The 18,295-nt window shown below is 36.3% G+C and overlaps 1 protein-coding gene across 12 annotated transcripts in view; it reads left to right on the top strand.

Annotated features, from left to right (window-relative positions):
* Eya1 (EYA transcriptional coactivator and phosphatase 1) overlaps positions 1 to 18,295 on the top strand; it is a 431,890-nt gene that overhangs the window by 284,232 nt on the left and 129,363 nt on the right. For 3 of the 12 annotated variants that reach the window (XM_087190463.1, XM_087190473.1, XM_087190464.1), the window contains 4 exons: positions 11,597 to 11,666; positions 11,982 to 12,127; positions 15,772 to 15,909; positions 17,972 to 18,025. In XM_087190463.1, the coding sequence (XP_087046589.1) occupies positions 11,597 to 11,666; positions 11,982 to 12,127; positions 15,772 to 15,909; positions 17,972 to 18,025 (408 nt within the window). The remainder of the gene's footprint in view (positions 1 to 11,596; positions 11,667 to 11,981; positions 12,128 to 15,771; positions 15,910 to 17,971; positions 18,026 to 18,295) is intronic. The other 9 variants (XM_087190467.1, XM_087190466.1, XM_087190465.1 and 6 more) reach the window with 9 other exon arrangements.

Below are 18,295 nucleotides of genomic sequence, written 5' to 3'. Positions count from 1 at the left end.
GGAGATTAAAAACTCCATTGAAATTATTCACAGCAGATTGAGTGAATGTGAAGATAGAATATCAGATATAGAAAACAGGATTGTTGTTAGGGACCATAAAAACAGGGATTTCTTAAAAATAGTAAGGGACCATGAGAAATCAATCCAGCAGCTGCTAGATGATGCAAAGAAGAATAACATAAGGCTGATAGGAGCCCATGAAAAAGCATGAGAAAGTACAAGTTACATTAAAAAAACTGTTCACAGAAATAATAGTAGACAACTTCCCAGACAGAGGTACACAACTGGAGATACAAACAAATGAGGCACATAAAAGTCCAACTATCCATGATCAAAAAAAAATTTATACCTAGACATATAATAGTTAAGACTCCAGAAACCCAACAGAAGAAAAAAATCTTACAAGCAGAGAAAAGAAACAAATCACGTACAAAGGAAAGCCCATCAGAATCACAGCACACTTCTCAACACAGACCCTCAAATCAAGGAGAGCCTGGAGTGAAGTATTTCAAGCCCTCAAAGAAAATAACTTCCAACCTAGAATGTTGTATCCTGCAAAATTATCTTTCAAAATCGTTGGGGAAATTAGATACTTCAATGACAACACCTGAGAAATTTCATGAACACCGAACCAGCACTCCAAACAATTCTAAACAATATCCTAGAAAAAGAAAATGAAGGTCACAACTCCATGAGGCCCAACAGAGCGAAGCCACCATGCAAAGCAAAAAAACTAAAGGGAAAGGGGGAAAAATAAAAAAATAAAAGAGCCAACAACTTTAAAACATCATGACAAGGATGAGTCAATATGTATCAATTATAACCATCAGTGTTAATGGCCTCAATTCACCAATCAAAAGAAATAAACTGACAGAATGGATTAAGAAGCAAAATCCAACAATATGCTGTATACAAGAAACACACCTAATTCAAAAAGAAATCCATAGACTGAAAGTAAAAGGATGGAAAACAGTTCTCCATGTGACATAAGCCTAGCAAAAAGCAGGGGTAGCAATCTTATTTGCAGACAAAGTAGATTTCAAATCAAAACTAATTAAGAGAGACAAAGATGGTCACTGCATCCTTGTTAAGGGAACAATCCAAGAGGAGGAGATAACAGTCATAAATATATATGCACCGAATACAAATGCCCCCAACTATACATACAAATATTAATGGCCATGAAAAACTAAATAAGCACTAATACAATTGTAGTGGGGGACCTCAGTACCCCACTATCACAAGTAGATAGATCATTTAGATAAAAAATCAACAACGAGATTCTAGAACTGAACCAAGCTATTAAACAAATGGACTTAATAGATATTTAAAGAGTGTTCCACCCCACAAAATCAGAGTATACATTCTTTTCGGCTGCACACAGGTCATTCTCCAAAATAGACCACATGCTACCTCATAGGACACGTTTAAGTAAATATAAAAGAATTGAAGTTAACCCCTGTATATTATCAGACCATAGTGCAATAAAATTGGAAATCAACAGCATAAGAAACAACAAAAGGCTGATAAACATATGGAAATTGAATAACATTCTCCTGAACAACCAATGGGTCACAGAGGAATTAAAGAAATTAGTTTCTACAAGTAAAATGATAATGCCAATACAACATACAGGAATCTATGGGACACAATGAAAGCAGTTCTATGTGGGAAATTCATAGCAGTGAATGCCAATGTTAGGAAAACAGAGCTCAAATAAATGACCTATTGAAGAACCTGAGGCTCCTAGAAAAAAAAGAGCATGACAAACCCAAAGCTTTTACAAGAAAGGAAATTATAAAGATCAGAGCAGAAATTAATGCAATGGAGACTAAGAGAATGATACAAAAAAAAAATCAATGAATCAAAGAGTTGGTTTTTCAAAAGAATAAATAGAATCGATAAACCTTTACCCAACCTTATCAAACAAAGGACAGAAAAGACTCAAATCCATGCAATTAAGAATGAAAAAGTTTAAGTCACAACAGATCCAGCAGAAATCCAGAGGATCATCAATACCTACTTCGAGAACCTGTACTCTAATAAAATGAAAAACACAAAAGAAATGGACAGAGTCTTAGATACATACAAATTGCCAAAGTTAAATGAAGAGCATATAAAAATTCTAAACATCCCAATTACATTGAGTGAACTTGAAAACGTAAATAAAAATTTACCAACAATGAAAAGCCCAGGTCCTTATGGTTTCACTGCTGAATTCTACAAGACATTTAAAGAAGAACTATCGCCATTACTCTTTAAACTCATCAATGAAATTGAAAGGGAAGCAATACTTCCACATTCATTCCTGGAAGCAAGTGTTACTTTGATTCCAAAATGAGGGAAAGATCCAATCAAAAAAGAGAAATACAGGCCAATCTCTCTAATGAACATAGATGCAAAAATCCTCAACAAGATACTGGCAAACAGAATACAGAGGGTCATCAAGAAGATCATACACCCTGACCAAGTCGGATTTATCTCAGGGATGCAAGGATGGTTCAACACATGTAAATCAATAAATGCTGTACACTATATAAATACACCCAGGGACAAAAACCATATGATCATCTCAATAGATGCAGAAAAAATATTTGACAAAATCCAACACCCATTCGTGATAAAAACCCTACAGAAAATTGGAATAGAAGGTCTTTATCTCAACCTGATTAAGGCTATCTATGAAAAACCAATAGCCAACATCATACTAAATGGTCAAAAACTGAAAACTTTCACGCTAAAATCAGGAATAAGACAAGGATGCACACTATCACCAGTCCTATTCAATATAGTTCTGGAAACTTTAGCCACAGCAATTAGAAAAGAGAATGATACAAAAGGAATAAAGATAGGCAAGGAAGAAGTGAAACTGTCATTATTTGCTGATGATATGATACTTTACATAGAAGACCCAAAAAACTCTGCCAAATGACTTCTAGACTTAATTGACAGATTCAGTAGAGTATCTGGATACAAGGTCAACACTCAAAAAACAATAAGCTTCTTAAACACCAATAACAGACTCATTGAGAGAGAAATTAGGGAAACAATTCCTTTTACAATAGCATCCCCAAAAATGAAATATCTAGGAATCAATCTAACAAAGGAAGCAAAAGACCTCTATACTGAAAAGTACAGCACTCTGAAAAAAAGAGATTGAAGAGAATATAAGAAAATGGAAAGATATCCCTTGTTCCTGGGTAGGAAGAACAAATATAGTGAAAATGGCCATACTTCCAAAACTGCTGTATAGATTTAATGCAATGGTGATTGAAATTCCAATAATATATTACACAGAACTAGAGAAAACAATCCAAAAATTCATTTGGAACCAGAAGAGACCCAGAATAACAAAAGCAATTCTAGGCAATAGAGACATGGCTAGGGGTATCACAATACCCAACTTACTACAAAGCTACTGTGATAAAAACAGCATGGTATGGGCAAAGAAACAAACCCGAGGATCCGAGGAACAGATTAGAAGATGCAGAAACAACTCCAGAAACACTCAGCCACCTCATCTTTGACAAAGGAACCAACCACCCTCTCTGGAAGAAAGATTGCCTATTTAATAAATGGTGTTTGAAAAACTGGATTTCAACCTGCCACAGATTAAAACTAGACACATATCTATCACTATACTTTAAACTAAGATCAAAGTGGATTAAAGATCTAGATGTTAAAACAGAAACACTAAACTTGCTGGAAGATAGGTTAGGTAGAACTCTTGAAGACATTGGCATAGGAAAAGACTTTATTAACAAAACCTCAGTAGCACAGGACCTAGCACAAAGAATCAACAGCTGGTATCTCCTCTTATTAAAAAGCTTCTGCACTGCAAGAGAAACCATCAACAGAGCTAAGAGACAACCTACAATGTGGGAAAAAAATTTTAGCAGCTGTACCTTGGACAACGGACTACTATCTAGAATCTATAAAGAATTTTTAAAAATCAGACCCCACTCAAATTTAAAGACCCAATTAAAAATTGGGCATCGGAAATGAACAGATATTTCTCACACAGAGAAATAAAAGCAGTAAATAAACATATGAAAAATGTTCAACATCACTGGTCATTTGAGAGATGCAGATGAAAACAACACTGAGATTCCACCTCACCCCAGAAAGAATGGCTGCTATCAAGAAATCAACCAATAACAAATCCTGGCGGGGATGTGGGAAGAAAGGAACCCTTCTCCCTTGTTAGTGGGAATGCAGACTGGTGCAACCACTGTGGAAATCAGTATGGAGATACCTCAAAGAACTAGGACTAGAGGTCCCATTTGATCCAGTTATTCCCCTACTAGGTATCTTCCCAAAAGAGTTAAAAGAATCATACAACAGTGATAAATGTGCACCCATGTTTATAGTGGCACAGTTTGTAATACCTAAAGCTTGGAAACAGTCCCAGTGCCCATCAACTGGATAAAGAAAATGTGTTTTTTTTTTAATAAAATGGAGTACTACTCAGCCATAAAGAATGAGAAACTAGAGACATTTTTAGCTAAATGGATGCATATTGAGGCCATACTCTTAAGTGAAATAAATAGGACACACATGTGTAAATACTGAATAGTTTCTCTGGTATAAGAAACTGAAAGTGTATATAAGGATTAAAATGACTAAAATGAATAATTGATAATTTGAAATAGGAAGAAAAGGTCCAAAGGGGTTGGGGAATTGGGAGGGGAAGGGGAAAGAAAAGAAGGGAAAGGAAAAATTATGAGAAAAGGAAAAAATGGAAACAAAGTCTATGTAAATAGGGAAGGGTGGAGAGGGTAAAGGGAGGACAGGGAATGGGGAAAAACTAAGAACCAAAATACATCATGTACAGGTACAAGCACCCAATGATAAATGTAAATGAATACCTAAAATGTTCCAATAAAAGAATTTAAGGAAAAAAAATAAATTAGATGCTACAGGTAATGGGCAAACACAAGACTGTTTAAAAATACAGAAGAGGACTGATGGTAGAGGTAAAAGTCCAAACAAGGCTGGAGCTACTGAACTTGGAGCCTTTAGGTGGAATGTTCTTTCCCTACAAAGGCTGAGGAGCCCAAGTAAGAAAATTTTGGTTTGATTGAAGATTGAAGACTTGCCAGGTAGGATGTGGGAGAAAGTGGAAGTAAGAGAACTGTTTGAAGCAAGAGGATTGTTTGAAACAATTATTCATGCCTCCAATATAGATGAAGATGTGGTTAATAACTTGAGGGGAAATGACAATGTTCACGGTCCTCCATCTCTTGATAAGCTTTCAGAACATATACAATAAAAATAAAAGAATGAAAATTCTAGAAAGTGTGATATTCCTTAATCTCAAAGGTCCAGGAGGCTGCCACCACATGTTTTTCTAGTTCTCTGTACTTCCCTTCCTTAGCCTCCATCACTACTTTTAAAGTTATTTTTCAGTGCTGTCTTTATGGTAAGCTATAGCCTATGAGAATAGATACTCTTGTTTGTCTTATCCACACTTACAGTGACCATGGCCATCATGGAGCACATAGAAGCTCAGTAAATGTTTGCCCAAGTGAATGAATTGGTCAGTATTCTTGTGGCTTGAGACCATGGAATGGGGAAAAAAAGGATTAAAATGTGGCTTGAGCCACAGGAGGCCAAGTGAAGACCTAGACAGAATGAGAAAATTGTAAGCTGTATAACACAGGATAATGGGCTCACCAGAAAACATAGCTGAATACTAAAGTTTCTGATAAATGCAAAGCATGTTCAAGAGGTGGCATCACCCACAGATGTGTTAAAGAGCTCTTGTGAACCTCAGAGAAGGAAAGATTTTTATAGGAAAGCAGAAATCCAATGCTTTGAAGAAGCAGCAATGAGGATGTTTTCTGTGATCATTTTGATATCTGGAATCTGGCATAATATGCAGCTTCTACTTAAAAAAGATGTGCAGGAGAAGAAATGGTCTTGGAAAAGAGCTTAGATGAAGATAGTGGGATAGTTTGGTGAAGTGTTTGAAACTAGAAAGATTCCTGTTTTCCACAGATCGTCTATGTTAGACACAAGAAATAATTAAGTGAGCTAAAGAGTTGAGGCAAGATGTAGGAAGAACAGAATACCATGGAAATTGATTTTTGTACTGCCTTGAGTATTTTCCTCCCTTCCTCTATCCTCTTAATGAGTAAAGATGCAAAAATCAAGGCATATTGGAATGGCTGTGAACAGGGCTTTGGTTCACAAAAGAAGAAGGTCTCTAAACCTTTAACTCTCAAGTTGATCTTTACCTCTTTGGCTACTATTTTTGTTATCTTTTTTCCATGATGGCTTAAAAATTCATATGCACTTAAAATACACATCCCAACTATTCTTGATGTCTTTGGCAAATAGGCAGCAAGGAAAAGAATAGGTCCACTCTGATGTTAGTGATGGTAGTTCCACCTCTGTCTTTCAAGGACTCCTAGCATCCAGAAGCACTAAGAAGGCCATGAGGCTCCCTCTGCTCCAGAGAATTCCTCAGGTATCTTGCTTTGGGGAAACTGGTTGGTTTTCCAAGGCATGTGGCCAAAAAGAAAATTGCAAGATTGTTTATCATTTTCTTCAAACAGTAAAATTTTGCTCATTCACTTTTACCAATGAAAAGCAATGTTTTAATGGTTTACATTTTAAGAACTACAAGGTCTGAAAATAGTGTGTTTATACTATCTTTGTATGCCACTTCTGCCATTTTCATAAAGCTTAAATTTGTTATTAAGCTCTCAAATACAATACTAGCTGTTATTGATGTCGGGTGACATTTGAAAATAGAAACAGGAACACTTTACTGTGGAAGAAATATCTGTGTGACAGATATGGGTTCTTTATTTTTCAGTTGGTCACAAAAAGATAATGTGGTGGTTCTGATTCATGCATTCAACAGTTATTTGTTGAGCACCTACCATGAGAAAGGCAATGTTCTACCGATTGGGAATATAGAGTAATATATAGACAAGTCCCTGCACTCATGGAGTATTCATTCTTACAGAAGAGATAGATAATACATAAATAATAATGAGCCTTAGTGTATATAATGAGGCCATGAAAAGTGCTGTGAATCAAACAAAAGCTGATCAAAGCATACATTGGAAGAGTGGATAGTCTCTGTAAAGAGGAGGTCTCTGAGAAGAGGTCATCTGGGCAGAAATCTTGGAGAAGTAAGGGGAAAAGTTTGTGTTGAGGATAATGGAAGGCTTGGGGTTGAGGGTAAGCTGAGTTGTGGAATGATCTAACTTCTATGTTTAAGAAATCACTGTTTGTTGTATGGAAAAGGATTTGTGGAGAGAAGGGTGGAAAGGGGCCAAGTGGACACAGGGAAACCAGTATTTCCCTGGCTCAGAAGAATGATTCTATGTTAGCTCACATCTCCTAGAAGAGTCACCAGGACAGGAACAAATGTGCCAGAATTCTGACGGGAAAGGAGAAGATGAGACAGGAAAGGAGGGAAGGTAAGGTTAGGTGGGGGGTTCCCGGGTTGCCTTGCATTCCAATAACTTTTCAGCAAGGCCACTAGAAGAGTCGCAGGCCTCTCAGGAGCAAGCCTGCCTTCTTGTCTTATCCCCAGTGCATCTTCATGGGCGTGAAGCAGCCCTCCTGAACGTGGCCTCCCTCCATTTGGACAGATGCAGTTCAGAGAAAGAATGGAATGATTGAAAAGAAATGTGCTAAAATAGGGAGATATTGGTTGGCTGTTCCCAAAGCTCTGTGGTGTAATTTAAAGTTTGAAAATGGTGAATGGCTGGTTTATTAACCTTAATAGCTGATCTTGAGAATTCCCTTTGCTTTAGATTATTCTGGTCCCAGGAAATTAAAATTAATCTGGGTTCTTGGATTACTGATTAAAAGATTGTTTTAGGCTATTAAGGGATAAAGTACTTGAGGCATAACATTGCAGATTTTTCATTGCAGGCCAAGCAGAGATTGCAAGGGTTTGGATTTAGAGAAATCCCAAAAGATAAGGCTTCATTATATAGCAATTGAAATATAATACAATAATTTTAGGTGCACTTAATTAGGTAAATAGCAAGTTCACATCATGCATTCTTCACATTTATTTCCCAAAGAATACTATTTACTCTAATTTACACTGCTAAGAACTGGATCAGGTTTGTTATGTATGTCTATGAACAACATAAAATAATCGAAACATTCTTCAAGTAATTTTGGTCTTCAAAATCTACTTTGTGTATGACCTAAATCTCACATTATTATTACGCAAGTATTATTTTTTAATAACTTGCCGTGTGCCAGGTATTATCAGTTGCTGAGGAAACAAGTATGAACAAGAAGTTTTTGGCCCCAGAAACTCATGGTTGGCAGAGGGAACTAACTTCTATGCACTGAATACTCTAACCATAATGTAGTGTGGTGAGTGCCATGTTGCCAGTGTTTGCCAGTGTTTGCAGTGTTCTAAGAAAGTACAAAGGGAGACATTACTCAAAAAGAAATGATGTTTTAGTCTCAATGGTGGAGTGTTCGTCAAGCATAGGAAAGAAGATCATTACACGGAAGAAAGGTGTAGTATAAAGAAAAAATAAATGAGACATAAGAATTGATGACATGTGGAAGAGACCTGAAGTCCAGGAAGAATGCATAGTAATAAACCCAGAAGAGAACTGAAGCTTGCATCTCTCTGTATATTCTGTCAAGGAATTTGGAATTTATCTTAGGGATAATGTGACCAGTGGAAAGATTGTGAGCTGGAGAATAGATATGAAGAGGTTTCCACTTAGTGTACATCACTGTGGTGGCATTCATGGAGGCAGAGGAGGACAGGTGACCATCCATGAGTGGAGCACAGAGAAAGTAGCCACATAAGCTGCTGCGATCATCCACGTGAAGGCTTGAGCTGGGACTGGAGTCTCAAGTGGAGGGATGGCATGTGCAGGCTATGGATGGACCAGTAGGCCATATCTGGATTTGGGATGGGTGAAGACCTCACAGGTCATGAAATGAAGGAAATGAGATGATTTTTAGGTTTTTAGTTTCTGGATAGGGGTCTGGATGGTATATTTTGGTGGAAAGAGTGAGGCAAACCTGGGTTCAAATACCAGAGTTCCAATTTATTTGCTTGAATGTGTTACTCTTATCAGCGCCAAGTTGCTCATGTGTAGAATGGGCTAAAGAATCTCACCTTTTTAAACATATTGCTTAACAGATGGTGATGCTGTCTGTTGGGTAGAAATAAAAAGGAAGAGGAAGTTTGGGGGCAAAGATAGTGGGGATCCGAGAAAATGTTAACAGAAATGTTATAATTACTTTATGTCAATTATTTCATTTAGTCCTCACAACAATCCTGTGAAGTGTAGGTGGTATTATTGCCATAATTTTATAGGCGAGCACACTGAGACTTAGAAGGAATAACTATCTAGAAGAGTTGGGATTCAAATTTCAGCTGAAAATTGAATTCTGATTCCAGATTCTGGGTTTAATTATCCTACTCTGCAATCCCCAAATCTCTTTTTCCAGATATACATAGAAAATACAGATATATAGAGATTCAGATATATAGAGAGGCGTGCACACACACACACACACACACATACACACACAATACATACACTTAAATCCAAGCTTTACAGTACTTACTCTGTGTAATAAACAACCCTAATATCTTCTATTTTTTTGTTTGTTTGTAGAAATTGCTTGGCACAACCTATTGAGTTCATGAACTTTTTGTAAGTCATGACCTACAATTTGAAAAACATAGATACAGAGCTAGAAAATAATAAAATGAAATCCTGTGGCTTCCACCATCAGGTGGCGTTGCATTGTTTGATTTTCAAAGAGTTATTTTGACTATGATTATCTGAGGAACGTAATACTCTTTCATAACCCACTAGATAAATTCCCATTGTCCATGACCTCTTTCTGGGGTTAGAAAGGGGAAGTAGAGGAAGTTGCAGTTGCAGATGACTGGGCAGGCGGTGGTCCTCACAGTCTAAGTGTTCTCTCACAGATCCCTCTCTTCTGTAAACCACACTATATAACCCATCCTCCCATGGCTACCTGTGTGTCAGTCTTCTCACAAGATAAGCACAAAACGGTTCACTGCATGTGTACATCTAAAGCAAGGAGCCCAGTACCTGGAACTGGATCGTGACTCGGTATCTGTAAAATGACAAGGGGTCACCAGCTGGGTTGTTCTGCCATCTCTTCAGTATAGACCCCTTATGTTGCTGCTAGACATCCACCATCTGTCTTGTGAGAATAGGACTGATCTAGACCTGCACTGTTGTCTCCAGATTAGGCCCTATTTTACTCAGAAAGGATTGTTAATAGGTTTTGAGAGTCTAGGCTAATGCTACTGCTATCATCTAGAACAAAGCTGGGCGATTAAACATGAGAAACATACATGCATTGATGTGATTAAAGATGCAATAAAAAAAATCAAACTTTGAGTTCATTGAAACTTATAAAAGGGTTGAATGTAGACTATTACATTAGTCGTCTAGTGACTATGTCTAATTACCTTAGTCATAGAAGACCAGACTCAGCTCTTCACCTGGATGACTAGTATAAATAATAGAACCTCTGAAGATGGTGATAATTTGTGGAAGAAAACAACATTTACATCTTATAATAATTGTACCCAAAGAATGTGCATCTCAGCCAGGTGGAAATTAAAGAGTTTGAAGGGGAGAAAAACATTGTCAGTCTGTCTGTCTATCCATCTAACTATACAAATGTAAATGTGTATATGTAGTTTTATGCATGTGTGTCTACACATGTGCACACATATATGTATTTTGTCCATATAACAAAAGCTAAGAACTACCATTCAAGGCTTTATGCTAACTAAAGTGGATTTTTGCTTCTTTAAGAGCTCAGAATGACAATGAAAGAATGTTTGATAGGGGTTTAATGTGCTTCTGAAAAATATTGAATCAGGTAAATCTGGTTAAAAGAAATAGAGTTCTGCTTGAATGCTTAAATACCTGGGGTTTTTTTAAAGCTTTTTTACTTGAACATTGATGCTGAACACATATAACCAAAAGGCAAAGGGACACGAAGTTCTGTACAAGAAAAAACAGGCTTAGTCTGCAACTTGAGAAGTTTAAGATAGTTATGGGAATTCATTTTTACTAAAAAAAAAATTGCTAAATCAATGCAGGCAAATGAAGATCTATCCTATCCCATTTCTACTCACCTGAAAGATTAGACCGCATTTCTTGGTAATATAGGGTCAGGTTTGTGTGTTCCCCCTGCACACAGACAATAGGCCAGAGGATCTTTCATGGTCCTGCCCAGCCCTGCAGTTCAGCTCCAGCCCTCCCCTTCAGCATCTTTCTTCACAGGAGAGCCAGCACTCCATGTGCTCTTACATGAATTGCCACTGTAAAAAGCCATCAGAGTGTGCAGGCAGGTATTTAAAGTTGTGCTTTTTAAAAATTCGTTTAAAATTAGAGCCATTCAATCAGTTCCTGTGGATTCCTTTTTGATAGCTTAGCTTTCTATTATGTCAAACGATATGAAATTGTCATTTCTGTGGGTTACAAAGGTGAAATATCTGAAGTTTCAAAAGGGAGATCCCTAGTTCAAAATATAGCAATGTTTTCTATGTATTTTGTCTTCTTCTTGGGTCATTAAGGTGTTTTTTTTTCCTCAGCAGTTGGAAGCAGCAGCTTTAGTCCAAGAACAACTCAACAGTTCTCCCCACCACAGATTTATCCTTCCAAGTAAGATGTATTTTCTCTTATTCAATAAATAACTTTTCTGAGTAGACTTTTACTTTATTTCAAGTCATGTCTGTGCCCAGATGTTACATTTTAATTTAAATAAAATCCTGTTTCATAGAGGCTGAAATATATTTACACAAATTTGTATTGAGCATCAACTAGAAGGGACACTGAAGTATTTCAGTGGTTTGTCTATTATTTTTGAAGGTTTGACTTTAAAATTCGCTCTTTAACTGGAATTTGTGATGTGATTGTTAATTGCATGTTTCCATCTAATGCATGGGCTTTCTATTTTCTGTTATTTCTGACAAATAGCAGACCATACCCACATATTCTCCCTACCCCTTCCTCACAAACTATGGCTGCATATGGGCAAACACAGTTTACCCCAGGAATGCAACAAGCCACAGCATATGCCACGTACCCACAGCCAGGACAGCCATACGGAATTTCCTCCTATGGTGAGTAAACTGCCCATTGTGATATAGTATTGGTTGTCTTTTGTATGTGTGTCTTTAAGTGGGACTCAAAGATTGTGGGTGTTGGCCATGTTAGAAAGTGCTGTCTTCTTTTGTGTCTAAATTGTTAATATGATTGGTTTTAGCGGGCACTGTGTGAACTGCACTCTTATCTTGAGGTCAGAGGTGGCAAACAGATTGCATGGATCATATGCCCTCCCCTTCTCTTTCTTCCCCACTTATATCTCAAGTCTGAATTTGCTATCTGAGCACTTGGCTCTGGAATCCAAAGTATTTTTCTGCATATTTGTGATAAAACTTCTGTGAATGAAGTCTTTTGGGGTAAAGATCCATTTCCTATTTATCAGATGCCTTCCCCTGATTAGGGAAGTACACAGGGAATTCAACAAACTGTTGCTCTAGACTTAGAGGGTGGCTGTATTATCAAATTTCAGTATTATCAACCATTAGGAAAAGTGATCTATATATCTCCTCCTGGACTGCACTTTGAAGAGGTAAATCAGGAAACATTTAAAGTTCACATCGCCATTTGCTCTATCCTACCTGGAGATTATCTTTGTTTTGGTGTAATTTAACTCAATTGTTGCAAGGCTAATACCTGTAAATTAAAAATAAATCCAGCCATATCTCAAAGTTCCATCTAAAAAGTCTTCAAATTGCAAAATACCTTTTCTTCAGTGGAGTTGCAATCTCAGTTTTAAACACCTGAACCAAATATATGAATCATTGGCATTTTATTAAAAGACAAAACTAGTGATCAAGAAAAAGTACATGGACTGTTGGAGGAAAGGACTAGTAGAATAAATAATGCTGTGCTTTATCTATATTCTTTCATAATACTCTTTTCTGCAGTATATTGGAAGAGTTAATGCCTTTTTAAAGCATTACATTAATAATTAGAAGATAAATGATTTCTTTTAATTCTGTCTTAAATTCAAATTTACCATATATAAATTTCTCATTAAAATTATAGAAAAAAGTCTAACTTATGTGTGACATCAACTTTTGTAATTTTACTTCAAAACAGTCAGAACTAAGTGTTACCTAGCTAGGTACTTTAAAGCAGATTTTAGAAATACCCTTAAAATGGGCTTTCTAAACTTATCTTTGATTTCTATAAGTTTTAATCAAGGTTTCTCATAGTAGTATTAGGTATGGATCAAATTTATCTATAATTATCTTTTAAACTACTCTTGTGATAATAGAGGAATATTATGTTCTAAATTGTGCAGCTTTTATTCTGTAATATGAGTCAAGTCAGTCTCCAATTTAAGTGCTCCAATTTTACTTGTAAGGTGATTATTTGAAATGTAAGTGTATTTTTCAGTGTGCACAATACTAAAGTACTGTAAACTTCACACTGCTGTCAGTGACACCCCTGATACTGCCTAAGCTGTTAGCCTTGTACTTCCTCTTTTTTTCTCTCTCTTTCTCATTTGGTGGTGTTAGGGTTTGGACATCTTCCTTAGCCAGCTTCTGGACTGGGGTTTGAGTCCTTCATTTCTAAGACATTAATGAACTGTCCTTGGCACTTGAGATAGCTGTTTCAGTACGGTGACAGGAACAGAAGTTGAGATGATAAGAGAATCAAAATTAGCAGAGTGAAGATAAAGATTTCAGCGTGCTAAGTGAGGAATCGGAGATGGTGGCAGCAAGGCTGAATATTAAGGGCTCTGGTCCCAGAGCTTCCATGGTTATGAATCTTCTGGGAATAATCCATTAGCATTTGCCTGGTCACACTCATTTTGCTGTTTTTGGATCCAGAGTATAAATTGATGTACTTGTGACCCAGAGGTTTTATTTTTCTTGGGCCAGTGCATTGAAACATACGGCATTATTCTCTCCCTTGGATTATTCATAAAAAGAAGAGCACATAATTTAGGATTTTTCAGTACTAAGAGTCCGGGTCCAGATAATCTTAAAGATTTTCTCTAAGCACCTGTGTTCACTGACTTTTACATTGATTTGTTTTAAAATAGGCATATCACTCCATGGTGAGAATAGATCAGTGAGGAAGAACAGTTCATTATGTTCTTTGATGGGTCTGGTTGGGGTTTAGCAGAGAAATGAGTTGCCTGCCTTGTGAGTAGAAGTTATCGAGGTAGATGTAGATGTGGCTATGGGTACTTTCTACTTATTCCTACTTTTCTGTACCAGTTCTCAACACAAATATTCCCATCCTGAAATCCCATGCTCAAAGGTCATGGTGAAACTAGAAGGAAATCAGTGTAACCTCACATAGAGAGTGAATGGGGAAAGTTCCTGATGACAGCATGAAAGGAAGAGTTTCTTGAACCATCAAGCCACCTGTCTTGGGCAGGTGTGTTACCAGGAATCATTTACTTGTACCGTGTCGATTATTCATTGCTTTGAGAGTGCCTGTACAGGGGAAAAAAGCCACATTTTAAAACTATTAAGGTTGTGCTAAGCCTTAAATGTTCAGGTCATTATGAGTATTCATGATACTCTAGGAATTAGAGTAAGCTCGTTTAGCCAAGAGTCAGATTCTTCCACTGCCTTAGACAATTACCTAACTTGCTTCTACTGATGAAATTAGCCTAAAATGGAAATAAGCAGTAGGGCTAGTGTGTATTCTAGATCCTAATGATATCATTTATCTTAAATGCAAAGAAAAATTATTAAAAAATATGACTTCTCTTGGAATGTTCCCATCCTCCCTCTGTGGAAATCAAGGACAGTTGTTAACTTTCATGATTGTCTTTAATTATGATTCAGAGCTGAGCCTTATACCTCAGTGCTGCCAAGACCAAGTCCTGAAATTGGGGTGCCAGCTTGGTCCTTTGGGAGGTCTTTGGGGGCCACAAATACATTGTTTCTATATGATCATATGGAAATCTAAATTTGTTTTTATGTAACTATAAACCCAATATATAATCCGTATAGATTTTAAAGATATAAAAGCAAAGCAAAGTCTACTTTAGACTACATTTAAAACAATTGTATTTAATTATTCGAAAATGAAACAAAAAAGGAAGTAGTGGTCCACTTCACTTGTTTATAAATCACTGTGCTGTTTTGTAGGATTCAGTACTTTGATATTCTGCTTCTTTTCTGCTTGCTGTCTACTCAAGAGATTTTTTTATCTTGTTGCTTAGCTCTGCATGCAATGTTGCTTCCTCTGACTTAAAAATGAGTTTTATTGTAGCTTCAGCATTGTGGAAGAACAAGAGAGGGAATAAAAAGACAAGACTGAGACTAGAGCTCTAATGAGTTTTTGGAACGAAAGGTTTTAATTCAACATAGAAATTTTGGAATAGTTTAGCTAATATTTAATTATGGCTATTTCTAGGAAGGAGATGATTAACCTTTGTAAAACAACAAAATAAGGTACAGAAATGATATCTCTAGAGTTATGTTTTATAGAAAGTTAGATGCAGGAAAGGAAGAGAAACTCAAGTGACTAGACATTGAAATATGCAATTATCCTTTGTTTAAATTGAAGCCGTACTTTATGGCATTTCACTGAATGCATGTATGACTTTTATTATTGACCTAAGATTGGGGAGCATTTGTGACCAAACAGTTACATGTGTGGGAGGGTATTTTTCTATATTTACCAGCTTGTGAAAATGAACAGATAGATAAGCTGTCACTAACTGATTTAGGTGCATTGTGGGCAGGCATCAAGACTGAAGGTGGATTGTCACAGTCTCAGTCACCTGGACAGACGGGATTTCTCAGCTATGGCACCAGCTTTGGTACCCCTCAACCTGGACAGGCACCATATAGCTACCAGATGCAAGGTCTGTATACATACGTTTTCCTTGACCCTGTAGGCTGACAGCTGATTTCTAAAGTACGGCCTGATATTCCTGCAGATAGTAGATGATGATGGCGAGAGGACTGGTCTTAGAGAAAGGGCTCCTACTTATAGTTTCCCTCCTCACTCACCAGCTCTCTGGGCCTAAATATCTGTATTTATAACATCGAGGAATTAGACTGAACAACCTGTAAGGTTCTTTTCCAAGAGCTCTAAAATTTCCTGTTAAAGCCAAACTTTTCTGCTTTTGTGTCTTATGGATTAGAAAAAGGAATGAAGAGTAAAACGAAGTCAGGCATGCAAGAGGTTGTCACGTGGTACACGCTAAAAATTCCTACACTCAGTGTTACCAACCAGCTCTCCTAAATGGACTGTTTTTCTTTATTTTAGTGGTAGAGTACGGGTTGGAGGGTGGCAATAATAGCTCTGATATTCAGAATGTGACATGTGTTGACTTAATAATCCACCAAAGATCAGGAGATCAATGTTATAGCTACCCAGTGGATCTTCAAGGTAATGATGCCAAGAACCAGTCCTCTGGTTCTGTTTTTGAAACTACAGACAAAATGTATAATCTAAACACAAATCAGATGGAATGACAGCTGAGAGTATATTGTCAAAGCTTTCTCAATAATATATAGATATTATTTATCATTAGCAGATTGTTATCATACCTATGTATCTGTAAAACATTTGAAAATAGATGTCATATAATTTAAGCACTCTCCTATTATCTTGGTTTTAACCACAAATCAATTCAACAAACCATATTTAGTGTTCTAATAGTGCTAACTCATAGTTGAATTAAGTCTATAATTATATTTTGATTTATAGTTTTCACTTTTTATGTTATCTTATTCTTTCTTACATTGATACTGTTTGTTACAGATAGATTAGAAAATACAGAAAAATAAAAATTACAGAAATGTATCCCATATGACTTTATCTTATATATATATTCATATATTCTAGGTATACAGTATAGGACTATATTTTATAATACTGTATTGCAACCTGCAATAACAAATACATTATGACCGTATTTTCACATTAATCAGTTTTTTCTTTACCATCATTTTAATGGCCGCGTGCTGTTCATAGGTGTATCGTATTTAACTAATCTTCTATTATTGGACATCTAGAGTAATGTTGTGCATATCTTAACTACATTTTAAATTGTTTGCTTTGTTCCTTTGGAAAAGTTTAAGTATAGGATTTCTAGGTTAACTGTTTTACACTCTTTTAAGAGTTTCTGATATATTTACCCAAAGAAGGGCTTTGTATTAGAGTGGAGACAATGGATAATATCTTTGCAAGAATTGCTATTTTGATAGTACAAGATTTTGTTTTCATATGCATTGCATAAAAGTGAGGAGATAAGTTTTTTCTTCACATCACTGGTACTATTGATCTTTGCCTTATTTCTTGTTTTGTTGAGTTTTTTGTTTGGTTTTGTTTTTTGAGACAGGGTCTCACTATGTAGTTTAGGCTGGCCTTGAGCTCACTATGTAGCCCAGGCTAGCCCTGAACTAGCAGCAATCCTCCTGCCTCAGCCTCCCGAGTATCTTATTTCTTAATATTATTATTTTTAAATATTACTATTAATATTATTTCCTAATAATATGTTCTTAATCTTTTATACTATTTATAAATTTATTTCCAGTTCATAATTTTTTAACTTTTAGCAAGCTAGGTTTTATGAACCAAGATTCATTAACCTTCTCACATTTGATTTTGTCTTTGACATAAGTCTTCATTATAAAGTTTTAATATATTTGATGACTATAAAATAAAAACTGTCATAACAGACAGCATTTATATTTAGAAGGATGTTACTTATGTGCCAGATTCCAAAACATTCAGGCTGTCATGGGAAAGAACTAAGTTTCTACACATGCTGAATATCAATTGAACAAAGTAATGAAAAGAACAAATAGTGACAGAGAGACTTCATTAATGAATTTAACAGTCCAAGGCTCTAGTAATGAAAGAAATCATAAAGCAGACAAAATCTGTTTGGTCATAGAACTTTCATTCTTCTTAAGGAGACAGACAACCACTGGATATTGAATCCTCCTGGAGGAGAAGCAGTACCACAGGTGAGAAGGAGGCAGATGCAGTGCCCTCTCTAGAGCAGAGGTAGCCAACGTGTACTGCTGGGGCCTCTCAGTTACTAGGCCACCATGAGCTAAGTACAGAAACAGAGTTCATATTTAAAAACTGTCATACTAAGCAGTAAATTTTATGTTTGTTAACTTTCTAAAACAGACTGTAATATGTCTTTTTTTATTTCATGCTTTTAGCAATATGCTATTACTGTATTTTGTTCTTTTTTTTAGTACCAGGGATTGAAAACTCCAGACTTTGCA

Source organism: Heterocephalus glaber, unplaced genomic scaffold, assembly GCF_053883595.1.
Source record: "Heterocephalus glaber isolate CG9 unplaced genomic scaffold, H.glaber_assembly_v1.0 deba00001553, whole genome shotgun sequence".
Taxonomy (NCBI): Eukaryota; Metazoa; Chordata; class Mammalia; order Rodentia; family Bathyergidae; genus Heterocephalus; species Heterocephalus glaber.
This window is presented reverse-complemented; position numbering and strand designations above follow the sequence as displayed.